This window comes from Pecten maximus, chromosome 12, assembly GCF_902652985.1.
Source record: "Pecten maximus chromosome 12, xPecMax1.1, whole genome shotgun sequence".
Classification (NCBI taxonomy): Eukaryota; Metazoa; Mollusca; class Bivalvia; order Pectinida; family Pectinidae; genus Pecten; species Pecten maximus.
In genome coordinates, this window is record NC_047026.1 from 30,724,899 (window position 1) to 30,738,839 (window position 13,941).

Consider the following 13,941-nt stretch of genomic DNA (forward strand, 5'->3'; position numbering starts at 1 on the left):
GCAGAGTTTTTTGCCCTTTGTTATGGTCTTATTATTAACATTTTTTTAGTTCACTGGTCAGAATGGAAACTCTTTTAGAAATTCTACTAGTCCTGAACAATTAAATGGATTTGATGAAATTTGGTCAGGAGAATTATGTGGCAATGTTATATGTTGCATAAATGAAGCATCACCATCATCTGAGTGGCACCTTTCGGGGCAAAATAAGAGAATTACCTGGTATAGCAAAAAAAAAAGAAGATTTAACTCTTTTTTTTTTTCAAGAATTACATCTAGTCCACTTGTAGTTTGAACCATTGTTGGGAGAGGTAGTTCAAAAGTAGAAAAATGTTTGAAATGTAACTTAAATTTGAGTATTATGCCATCATTACTGAATTATCCAGGTTAGCGATGCAGGCCCTCTGGGCCTTTAGTTTATTGGTATAATGTTACTATAATAGCTTAGCTGTTATCCATTCCATTAATGTCATATGATAATCAGTGCAGCCTTAATTTCAAAATTTATATAATCTCAAGAGACAAACAACATTGTCTGGTCTGAAATTTAAATGCTTAGTCAAAAATGATTATTCATAGCTGTACATGTGTGCACTATTGAAATATTCATGTTAACACAAGTAATTTATAAACTCTCAAAATTCATTTATGTCAACACCCACTAGTACTCAATAGTTTTTAATGTCAACACACACTAGTACTCAATAGTCATGGATGACAACACTCACTAGTACTCAATAGTCATTTATGTCAACACTCACTAATACTCAATTGTCATATATGTCAACACTCACTAGTACTCAAGTCATGTATGTCAACACTCCATAATACTAAATAGTCATTGATGTCAACACTCAATTATCACTGATGCCAACAATTGTCATTGATGTTAAGTCACTAGTCATGGCAGTCAACTTTCTCTAATCATTGATGCCAATGCTTACATCTGAGCAAGACAATAAATACAATGTGGTAAATTCTTTATTTGCATGTTTGACTTTTCTCAGTGTTTTCTATATCAAAACTATTTGTGAGACAAATTGTACTGTGCATTTACTGTTTTGTGTATTATCAACATCATAAGTCACTGTTCTGTTGATATTCTGATAAATTAGGATTGCATCTTTAGGTCACCTGAGATGAAGTATGAAGTGACCTATTCTAACTGACTTTTGTCCGTCGTCTTTCGTTGTTTGTCTTCAAACAATTTGTCAGTAAGCTTTCATGGTCAAAAGGTCAACCAAAACTGTGGATTACATAGTCCCAACCCCCAGGGACCTGAGGGGCAGGGTCAAAAAGCTTAGGGGTCAAATTGACTAAAATTTAAAAGATCTTCTCAGCTCGCAGATATGTTAGAATCATATGCTGGTGTCTTTAACAAAAATTGTGAATTTCATGACCCTGAAGGGGGACTAAAATTTATATAGGGAAATCACAATTTTGATCAGCATTTGTTTGATTTCTATTGAAATTCATTCTAACTTCATTAAAATTATCAGCATGGGATGACATGCACATGTTGGCCCTGACTGACCTTCTGGGCGAGGCTAAAAAGGGTCAATTAAATTGAATATTTCAAAACTCAGGTGACCATTAAGGCCAATGGGCCTCTTGTTTTACATAATCCAGTATCAGTGAAAACTGATGCATATGAAATATGGTAAATAAAACAAAAGGTTTCTATGAATTCAATGATGTAATTTATTTTGGTTTTATATCAAACCTTTTCACTGCACAGGTGTCAAAACAACTTCCTTGAAATAAGATAATTCAGCTTATGTGTATGGGCAAACAGACAAGGTGATTACCAATAAAATGCTTAAATTTTCACGATTTCTATATTTTCTTTACTCCTGTCACCTTGACCTCTACCCATATATAATTAGACTGCATGCTCTGCTGACTTGCCAATCAAGATGATATTGAGGTTGACTGAAATACAAGAACATGTAACATATAAATGAACATAATTGTACATGTAGGTAAACTTGAGAATAGTCCAATTCCTCAATCCATGACTGTCATTGAGACTGTCAGCTAATCATTGAATTATTAAAACAGTATGGACATCAGTATTGTGAATTAAATATCTCATTTATATCGATGATAAATTGATATAAATGAGATAATCAACAATACTCATATCCATCTTTTATCATGTATCACTGTTATCCATTTCTTAACGTATATATTTAATTATATAATTCATCAAATAACGTACAAGACTTTCAACAACATTTTAACTACAATCATTAAACAGAAGCAAAGTTAAGTGCAAAAACTACTAACTCAATGAAGGTTCCGATTTTTAATTAGGATGTCAATCTGAAAGGCCGAGGGAATTCAAACAGTCGAATAAATTACAATTTCTGAGTAAAACTGAATTATTTTTTCTTATATCTAGACCTACAGTTTGTGTATTGCTCTCAGTGCAATCAATTTACAATGTAGATCTCCATTTATCAGATTTAAATCGAATTCACTTTTGGGTAGTCCCATCACGTTAGTGATCGGCATTTTTTTTTTGTATGTTACAACAGAGACATATATGTCTGGTTACAACTGTATAGCTGTTACGTCGTCACAGCACTTACGGTCATACAAAATAGCAATTAAAATTTGAGTTTACACTTCGATTTCTTACATTGGGACGATATTGAATTGAATGAACACTTCAAAGATGAATAATAATAATATTTTCCTAGATCACAATAAACCAAACGAAGTCCCCTTTGGAGGCCCCATCGCCGAATGTCAAAATTTCACATGCTACTTCTGAGGGTTATACGTACTTTTATCTGTTTGAGCTCTCAATCAACAATAGTGAATAACGATTGGTACTCCTAGAGACCGTATAAACCATCCGATTGCAAAGTAATCACATGTTCTACATCCACGTGACAAAATGTTTACACTTACCTCGATTCCATTTTCGTCGGGTGAAAGCGAGGATACTGAAATCATGTGACGCACTCGGCTCTCTCCGATGTAAACAGCAAATGTTGTTCAGCGATAATTCGAAGTTGATAAACATTGCCAATATTTCACAAAAAGTGTCATAATTTTGTAAACTATTTAATTTCAAGTATCACAACGCTTTCCGGAAATCAAATGCATGTAGAAATTAATGAAATCTAACCATTTAGTCCCTTTAAGTAAACAAAGCGTTCATATGGCCATGTCTTAATATCATTGTGGTTTATTATCACCAGGCTAATGTCAGAATAATGTTATCAAAAATCCTAAACATACGTTGTTATGATTAAATGCATGCTCTCTATTATGGAATAGACATCCCTGTCCTATATGTCCACATTAAAAGTGGATATTTTAATAACAATATCAGTTAGAATCCCGTTTTCCTGCTGCTAGTTAAATGTGCACATTTTCTTATATAGCTTATGTTATATAAGAGGAAAACATCAAAATACAAATGAGCTGATATATCTTTTTGTCATTTCAATCAAATGTAATTTTTATTCATGTTTCAAATGTTTTCTTTGGAACGCTGGTTGATACAATATGTATGCTATAAGGGTATGCATGTTTGAATGGTCGATACGTAAGCTGGTCTTATACACTTGTCAATACAATGATGGTTTAACTAGGAGTTTGATTTTGTCTAGTGATCATTCATCTATCTGATAGTGAGTCATGGTAAATTGGTGTCAACAATACATTTACAACAGCATTTTCACAATAGTTTCACATTAAATCCCAGTCCAAATTTGATATTACCCGGATGTTATATCATCAAGCTTATCAAAAAGTATAGTTGTAATCTGCCCCTGCGGGTTACATTGTAAGTAATTAAAGATCTATGTAAGTGGCTCATATTGAGGATTCCTGTCGTGTTCTTGATTTCAAGGTTTGAAGGGTATTACAGATCGATATGGTCAATACATTTATGGTTTTTGCAGACAATACATCGTCACTATAGCTCTAGATGAAAGTGAAGGGATATTGTCTGAGGATCTTATTTTAAGAAACTCTTCAATATAATCAGCTTCTTAAAAATTGTCAGCAAGGAGAGGGATTCAGTTTACTCTCATGGAATGTTGTCACCAAACTCAATAAAGATGTTGTCAATCAGAAATTCTATCAATCTCATAATTTCATCTGATGTACTTATATGGGCCCTAATAGTATGATTAATCAAATATGCTCATATATTATCAACTTGTTTTATTTTAACAAATATCCTCATTCGATATACAATTTAGCTTTGGTATCTTTTTCACTTTCTGATATAACAATGTGAGTGTGGTTTAAGTGTAGTAGATAACAATAAGAGAAAAGAAAATATTATGCGTGGTAGATATTGAAGTAGTGATAGAATGGGGTACAATAATAATACATATATAGTCATATTGACAGAGGGAGTGTGGAAAGGGAGATAACTCGGGTATGATGTGAAAACTACTGGTTCAACAGGAATGAGGATTATAGGCTCTTTGTGGTTGGTACATTTGTGGGTTTTCTAGGGAGCTGGGGAGTGTCTGGGTTTGATTTTTGTTTGGATGGTACCACAAGCGCTTACATAGAAAATCAGCCTTGTGCTTTCCACAGTACACACACCACTGCCATATAAAAAATAATAATAATGCAATTCACATTTCCTATGCAATCGGCTGTTACACTGTGGTTACTATGTCCTGGAACATCTCTCTCCAAGAATCTTTACCTCTCAGATAAATCCAATTGTCAGAAATCGGACCTTGTATATTTCTGAATACATTTTCAAGTGGCGTTGGATAGGGTTGATATGACTTGTAAAACAAGTAAGGTCCATACTTTTCCAAGCAGCATACCCTATGGCAATTCTGTATTGTTTAGGGTTGACCAGGTGTGCTTGTCCAAGGGAGGCGATCCCAGTCATATTGTGGAACAATGGAATATATCTGTAAGTGAAAGCGCCCTTTTAAATACATGCAGGCTTTTTTAAAGGTTGGATCATATGCGCAGTGACCAATAATTCGTCATTTTTGTGGGACACCTTTAACCAGATACTAATTACTGCTGTACTTCAGAAGCTCTAGGGTGTGCTTTATACCCTTTTAAAAACCCGTTCGTTTTGTACTCGTTCTGCAGCCTAACAGCAAGTCATTTATCTTGAGATAGAATATAGGTATTCGCAAATTTGCTGCATAGCGTGTTATATCCGATCTACAGTGTTCTGTAATTATAGCTGATTCACTGTGTTTTGGAGAACAAAACATTAGGACAGTATCTTTAGCTGAGTTGTATATATCCTTTAAACGGGATTTGAGCCTGCTATCCTATAGTATGATTCTGTGCAATGAATACTTATTCTGCCTACCTTTTTACCTAGACTTAAGACAGTTTTTTTCACAAGTATTCTCATGGCTGAAAGTAAGACACTCTGATAATGTAGCTGTTGTGGACATGTGTATATGTAGGTCAAACAGTGCTTCAAGAAAAGGGATCGTTGCCCCAATACATGTGCAATAGATACCTTCTTCTTCACGGGATGCATTTACCTATCTAAACCTGATCATTTAAGCAATGAACAGTGGTTTTAATGTTGTTATAGTCGATATGGCAGCAAGATGTATGGTGGGCAAATGGCATGAGAACCCATTAGGTAGGGTTTTCATGCTACATTTGCCCACCATACATCTTGCTGCCATATCGCTATAACAACATTAAAACCACTGTTCAATACTTATATTTACATTGTCTTACCATTTTCGTTAACTTTAAAAAAAACTAAACCAACACAAACAAATTCCGCCTCTTTTAATGTCACATGACCCGCTGGGTGTTTTAGTCTGAGGCAATGGGTGTTATAGGCGCATGGTGGCAACTGCCTCTTAGCATTGTGACAATGGGGAAATGTGGAGCAAATGTAAATATTGAGATGTGAGGACTGTTCAAATACTTGTGATCTTAAACTTGTGTCCTTGAACTTATGTCTTTTTAACCTGATCATTGTGATGTGAAGGCTGACCAAATACTTGTCGTCAGCCCGATTTTGGAGAACAAGCCATGACCAAATACACCACAAACAATAATACAACGTATCAATAAAAGATCATGTATCCTTAAAATAAGATTTTGTTTATCTATTCTTCAATTAGAAATGAACATGCTTAGTAATGTATTTGGCACCTGAATAAGCCCTTCGATCAAAAGGTTAATGTCACAGGATGCAAAGAATTAGGTTATAGATAGATAATCACCGATTTGGCGGCCAAAGAACACAGACAATCAGTTATATAAATATGTATTAAGATAAACTGTCTCAAGTAGATATGAAGAAGATAGTATTTGCTATGTAGGGGAGTTAATACAATAGCATATCAACGCCCCCGTGTGAATCAAGTATGACGTTTCAGAAATATAATTCACATGAATATGCTTACAAGTCCTAAACAAAAGGATTGATTAGGCAAAGATTACAAAATCCGTTCTAATTGTTTTTGTAATGTATGCATTTGTAATCTTTTTTAAATCATTGATATTTTCCCAACATATCATAATGCAGGGAAACAATGTGTATAGTGTAAAGCAATACGTATAAAGTATACCTTTAGAAATACTTAGATGCTTTACATCATAGTAAGTATCTAAGTATATATACGTACGTACCGGACACTGAGAACCAGAAAAATCAATACATATTCAATAAATACACAAAACAATTCATGTGGATAAAGATATAGTAAACTTTTATTTATTTAATACATTCATGTGTAGTCATTTGAAATTATTTATCAAATAACCATCACATATTTGTCTTCCTTGTAGTCATATTAGTAGAATATAAATTAAGTAATACATTTAAGTGAAAAGTATATAATACATAACCACCAGAAATAGATGAAAATATATATACTGAAATAATAAAGAAACGCAATCGCCGAAAAGTCGGCATTGTAGACCAAATCCTTGGCGTAGACCTTTGAAATTTGATAAAGTTTTGTTTATTAAGTCTTCCTTTCTAGTGTACACTATTCAAACTCACGGATGCGTGTCACAAACTAACTATGATGACTTTTCAAAGAATAGCGAAAACACACGATATCACAAGCTCAGTCTGAAGGACAGGCTTAAAATTTCTGTGAGCAACTAGTTAAACATATCCGTCTTGGATTCTTATATTTCAACGGAAATGATTAACATATAATTCTACGACATTCGGAAGTTGAGAGAGGTCGTTCCATTGCACATTTTATGCAAGGTAGTTCCATCCATCGACCATTTGCCATGCCACATAACGGGCTGCAGAACGTCCCCAAATGTTCTCTCGAAGGATCGAAAAATACGACTTAAACACCTGCCCAACCGCTTTCTCGCTTCCATGGAAAATACGAAGAACACAATAGGGCATCATAATGTTCAAATACTAGTAGATCCAAATACAGTGCGTAATAGACAGTGCGCATTTAGTCCGAGATCGCAGCGGCCATATTTCGGCCCATTATATGCAATTGGCTGAACGCACATTCCGTCAAGTGCAACGTTGGAGGAGGAACTTGCTCTTGGATGAGTTGATACATGGTATCAAGACTCTCTTAGTAAGTATTCAATGAAATCTCACAACCGCCCGTTATAAAGATAAAGTTATTTTATTTTGTGTTGTTCCTCTCGTAGCAACGTCGAGTGAAGTTCAGGCAGGACAACGCTCGACCGCATGTAGTTAGAATTTGTCATTATTATTTCATAGTAAACAATAGCCCACCCTCTAAATGCCTCCATACAGCGATAACCGCTCCCCTATGAAAAAACATTTATGGGACAAATTGGACAGAAGGATATGGCGTAGGCCGAACCATCGAATCAACGGTCGCTAAATTGACGTTGGCGCTGGTAGAAATGGAGCCGTATACCATTGAGAAGGGTCTTCAAAAGAGTATATGCAACCACTGCAGATCAGTGGGGCGTTCAGGATATTGATGGGCCCAGAACGGTATTCATATAAAGAAGGATACTTTGGATTAATCTGAAATTTGACGCAGGTGTCAAAAGTACGTGGATGGAATTTTCAGAGGTGAAAGAGTGGTTCCCTGTCTTCCAAGGACACATCATATAATTGAATTTCTTTTTCTTTTCAGTACATCATTTTATACAAAACGTCAACCGACTCTATAAAAACCTCAAAGGAAAGGTAACAGCAAGTCCAACAGAAGTGTGCAGAAAAAGCCAGACAGCAACTGACCCTACAGAGGAGTACATGAAGTAAAGGTATGATAATATAGATTTGTTTCATAGTTCGCTAAGTAAAGGGTATGTTTCATTTCGTCTGTAAGTGTCATATCCTAAAACTCCTCGTGGAATGGATAGTAAGGGCTGTGAGTGGCACTGAAACAAACAAGGGTTAAAGTTATTGTATGTTAGAAGGTAAAATACATACGTAAACAAATAATGCCTTTCATTGCTAATTAATTATTTGTTTATTTAAAACAGCCAACTAGTAATATTCATGTTACCGGTACTGCTTTTGCGGGAGAAGCACTCAACAAGAATATAAAATTATATATATAGATATGTTAAAATATAATAACATTTAAATGGTGTCTCTGTATAAATATGCTTGTGTTAATGTATGTTTATCGTTATAGTGTCGAATGGCATCTTGTGAAAACAACGGGAAAAGCGTAAAGCAAATAACCCCTGTGATGCTATTTATTTTGTTTATTTTGCAAAACGTCATACCTAGATCTGTTCCATGTACAAACACGAAAATTCCGATTCATTCCGTGTATAACATTCATTTCGTCATCATCCAATATAAAGTCAAAAAGCTGTAATAAAAAATGTTTGTTGAGAACACGAACTTAATTTGCAAATTCACAATTTCGATATCTCTTCAGTCAATAAAAACTCAAAGTAAGCTCAAACAATTTAAAGACAACATCTAATGGAAGAACCATTTCAGAAAATGTTTAAAATATCTGCTATATTCGGTGTTTTGATTAGACTCTCAATTGCGCACCTTTCCAGTTTCATTATAACACGATGTTGGTTTTTGTTTGTTTTTGTTTTCATGGAGAGCAATATTTTCCTGTAATTTTTGTTAAAGGTGCGGATTCAAAAAGCCTAAGAAGCAAATACGATAGCCCTGAAAAGTACTCAACCATCAAAATCACAGCAATGTAATTAATATAATGAGCGAATGAATGTAAAGTGCATGATTGCATATATCTATAAAATATCCTTTAAACCTACTGTTCCTTTATTTGGTAGCTGATTCGATATCCGAGGACTAGTTCTTATATATGGATAGCCGTGATTAATATAGACTGCCTACATTGTTATTTTAGGAGCATCATTTTTCCATTTCATGATACATACTACTACTACTACTACTACTGTAGTAGAAAAAACTTGAGTACATATGATCTTATTTTCCTTTTCAAAAGTATCGGTATAAACGTTTATTTTATTCATATGTTCCCCAATTGATGCATTGAGAGATAGAGTGAAAGTTCAAATTGATACGATGTGTTCATCATTTAAGCTCAATATTAGTCGATTCATGTATTAACACGTCCATGTTATTTTGGTGCAAGTAAACATATAATTTGCATTGTGATAAAAATTAGAAATACAACTTTAAACCTACTTCAATGTTTTGCTTTTGTCTGGATTCGGACACACTCTTCGGTATGACGATATAGCCTCTTTGTATGCCCCATCGCAATAGAACCTTGATATAAAAGCATTCTTAAGATACAAAGTAACAAGTAAAATGAAGCCAACACACTATTTCCAATTCAACACAATATTCAATATTTCCTTAAATCTTAAAAAAAAAAAAAGAGAGCTAAATATCAACATTTATTTTTTCAAGGAAAAAAAGTAAAGGAAATGAGTATCCGAAAACCTGGCTATGATATATGAACTGTTATTTTGGACACGTTTTGTTTTTGTACGATACGTTAACAGTGTAATAAAAAGACAGACTTGTCAATTAGACGAATGACGTTAATGTCTATATTTGGAACTTTACTTCCGTCAGTGATATTTCTAAGAATCATAAAAATCATACTGACCTGTCCAGCAGATTTGTTATACCGAGCTGCCATCTTCAATATTTCTGGCTCCTCTAGTAATACTGGATCGTCTGGTTTAGCCCTGATATAAACAAACATAGTAGCTATCTATTTAATTGGATCGCTTGGTATTGTGCAATATCAAACAATTGGTATAGTATTTTGGTTATTGTAAGCATTTATGAATGCTCTTGAATACTTTATTAATATATACCAAATGAAGGTAAATGTATGTCATGAATGTAAATATAACATTTAATACACATTATTTATTACATATCATTTATTGCATAATATGTACTGTTCGCCATATGCATTGTTTTGTGGGGGAGAAAAATAAGCGTACACTTACCATGGCCGATCGGCTGATCCCAGAGGGGAATACGCAACTACAACAATGCCTTTCGATTTACAGAATTGTAGCAGCTTTTCGTTAGAATTGTAGGGAGATATTTCGACCTTTAATATAAAGACACAAATCAACAAAACACATCAAAAGGCAAAAGCTTAATTACACGAGTTGAAATTGATAATTCCCTTATTACAACATTTACCGGAGAGGTTGGTACATCGCGATAGATTATTTTGCAAAGAAAAAAATGATGATTATATAACTGAACGTATCCATTCGTACTTACTTGATTACAGGTTATAGGATGTTTCAAACCAAGATCTAGAATCCTCTGGATTTGTTTTGAATTGAAGTTTGATAGACCTATCGATCTACACAAGCCCTGGTCAACCAAATCCTGCATGGCCTGTCACAAATACAGTTGCATGATACCATGAGCTAATTAAGTTTTGACCATTCTGTCTCGAATTGACTTTAGAAAAATATAGTTTAAAACAATATGGACAAAAATTGATGTAGAATCTATCTTTTCCACTGTATCCTCAACTAAGAATGTTTTTTGATGATTTGTTATTTTTATAAATATATCTTCAGGTCTAACGTTCAATTGTGTTATGTTATTCAAGAACATGGACAATCCATACATTGAACTAATGCAGATTTCAAACTACTCTGGGTATTTAACGTATCAATCCTCACCCCCCCCCCCCCCCCCCCCCCCCCCCCCCTTTTTTTTTAAAAAGTATTTATCATAATGAGTAGTTACCGTCCATGTTTCTATGTAGTCTATATCGACAACATCAGTCCTGCCATCTGGAGCTATCGGGAACATTCCCACATTTTCCTTAAACAAATAGAACATGTGGTACATATTGATATCTACCTCCTTTAGTATGGTATTGGCTAGCGTTCACATCCTTTAATGACGTTTCAAAAAGCAAATAGACAAATCAGGATTTCCGATAATTTCTAATAAAAACAAAACTGTGGACTTATTGTACATCTGTTACCAATGTGTAACAATATACACATGTTGCTTGAATGTTCATTGCCAGTGAATACCTATCACTCCAATTATAGAATCCTTATATGTCTATTCTTAGGTTTCGATATTGATCTTTCTTTGCTATTTGTTTTACTGTTCAATAATATTAGCGGGCATAATAAATTACACTTTAGCTTGAAAGGAAAACAAACTACAGTGACTTTTGGTGGCACCAAGCACGTACATTGCATTAGAAAAGAATTCAATGCGTTTGCTTGTAAAATAATATGTGTGTCCTTACCCTTAGAGGCAAAGGCCAGTGTATAAGGTACAGGTCAATATAGTCCAATCCGAGGTTGGTCAGGGACTCCTTACATCCCTCCGGTACTCGGGCCTTACTGTGGTAGGTGTTCCATAGCTACAAATCGTATATAGTTCCGCGTTTTGATATACAGTAGTGTTTTATCTAACATGATGATACAATTTAGAAAAACACAGAATCATTTGTTACGTTTTCATCTTTATCGGAAACCGAAAACTTGACTACCATTAAAATGTGTTATTTTCGTACAAATAATCGCGAAGGATTTCCATTCCTCATGAATAAACGCGAAAGTAAACCCCACGCGAATTATAAATGATTAACAGTAAACAGCCTTTGAATGTAGTGATAATATTATGATTACAGATTTAAGTTATGCTATTGTTATATCTTGATACCGATAAGATATAATATCATCTCAATTTGTTTAACAATATCCGGGAGACAAACCACCATTGTTTTTGAACTAGAATTGAAGATGTTGTTGGATATGAACCCTCACGTATATTTTCGAATACTTCTTAATAAATATGAAATACAATAGCATAAATGCATTTACACAAATATAGAGCGAAATGAATAAACATTGCTTAATGGTATGCGTGTCTGTACACATGGTTTCTGATTACGATTGACATTTAACCTCGACACGATAAAGTATTGATTTTATTTACAGGTAACAGAGGTTTAGATAACTGATATCAGCCGAGATAAACATACCTTTGTTGTGATAAACAAGTCCTCACGTTTGACAATTCCGTCATTAATACATTCTTTAATTGCCTCTCCTATCTCCTTTTCATTTCCATAGATTAACGCACAATCGAAATGTCGGTATCCCAGCTTTATTGCGGTTTTCACGGCTGCCCCAACCTCTCCTGGTTTGGACTTAAAAACAGTAAAGGAGCCAGTCATAAACATAATATAATATAGCATGCATCTAGTGATGTGTTATAACACACTAGTATAACATTCCAGTTACGACCTACTGTGAGCCAACCTTCCTGCTCAAAGCAAAAGCTATGGTTGAGTGAGTGTTGTATGTAAGAAAATCATATTGAGTGAATAACCTATTGAATTTCAGGGTCAATAATCCGCGGTTTTCTTCGTGGAAAATGGAGTATTTATATACGTATATGATGTGCAAGCCCTGTTCAAATTAAATTTGAAGTAAAACATAAAGCTCATTTTTCTTCTGAATTACACATGTCATTGCCTTTAATCCTACTCCATACAGTTCAACGAGGGATTCAATGGTGTCGTATAGCTCTCCATACTATAAATATTATATACTTTTATTAATGCATTCGGGTGTGTTGGCGATGGTTGCCCTCTATTCTATTATAAATCAACAAACATGCATGTAAGCTTATGAAACAGAAACTTAACTATAAAATTCAGGAATCTGTATTTTGATTGAACTTGATTTTATTTTATGGTTAAATATAACGGCAATTTTAACTTATATAATTCAGGACGGTTCGCGGAGACGTGGACTCAGGACTCAGGACTCATGGTCTACTTACCAGCGAAACTCCTTATAGATGCTGTGATCCCTACGAAAATGCACCGAGGATACGAATACTCATTTTTATATTAGTTTACATATACAACCTACCTTCCAGGTCCCAAGACCAACGCATGGTATCTTAAACCCACTGAGAAGTGTTTGTTCCGGTGTAGCTGCCATGGTGATTTGGTCGTGGTAGATCGATTCACAAGATGTCGCTGTCTTATATATCTGTGTATGGAGGACTGAACGTATCATATGGGACTTGATGTATCGCATCTTATCATTTATTTGAACGACGGCATTCGATTGAACTATGCTTTGACTTAATCCTTGTATGAATAAATATGTAGAAACTACTACACCCGTAATTTAAAGTTCTTTTGTCCACAAACACCTGAATATGCTAACAGATGCAATCTATGTTTAAATGATAAAGCTATAGCATACAAATGTTATGGTATGGAAAATGAAAAGGGATGCCAGGATTATAGAAGAATCGGCATAACCAAATGTTAACATGTAGAAGAGGTGTGCTTGTCTCGTTGTTCTATTAAATAGTGAAACTTTGTTACTCTGTAATTAAGAAAAATAACAATAACGTGTAAGTGTGTCGTTTGTAAAAACGTAGACATGGCGTGTAGAGTATTGATAAACAGCGGGGAGTTAGAGGTACAAAAATTAATATTGAAATCGAAGGGATTTGTTTACACGATGTGTGGCCTGTTCTAGAGAATGTTCTGACGGGTTACTGTA

General features: G+C 34.5%; 1 protein-coding gene across 1 annotated transcript; it reads right to left on the minus strand.

Moving 5' to 3' along the window:
- Window positions 1–6,668: 6,668 nt before the first annotated feature.
- On the minus strand, window positions 6,669–13,400 carry LOC117339332 (aldo-keto reductase family 1 member B1-like). Its single transcript, XM_033900863.1, has 10 exons — window positions 13,294–13,400; window positions 12,396–12,563; window positions 11,655–11,771; window positions 11,135–11,212; window positions 10,655–10,774; window positions 10,369–10,475; window positions 10,017–10,098; window positions 9,587–9,670; window positions 8,677–8,765; window positions 6,669–8,322 (listed from the first exon to the last, which is right to left on the minus strand). The coding sequence occupies exons 1-10, from the start codon at window positions 13,363–13,365 to the stop codon at window positions 8,280–8,282; spliced, it is 960 nt and encodes a 319-aa protein (XP_033756754.1). The 5' UTR covers window positions 13,366–13,400; the 3' UTR covers window positions 6,669–8,279.
- Between the last annotated feature and the right edge of the window lie 541 nt (window positions 13,401–13,941).

Coding starts and splice junctions, on each gene's coding strand:
- LOC117339332 (XM_033900863.1), bottom strand. CDS start 13,365: ATGGCAGCTACACCGGAACAAACACTTCTCAGTGGGTTTAAGATACCA. Junction 12,564..13,293: donor TTGGTCTTGGGACCTGGAAG/GTAGGTTGTATA, acceptor ACTGTTTTTAAG/TCCAAACCAGGAGAGGTTGG. Junction 10,775..11,134: donor ACTACATAGAAACATGGACG/GTAACTACTCAT, acceptor TATTTGTGACAG/GCCATGCAGGATTTGGTTGA.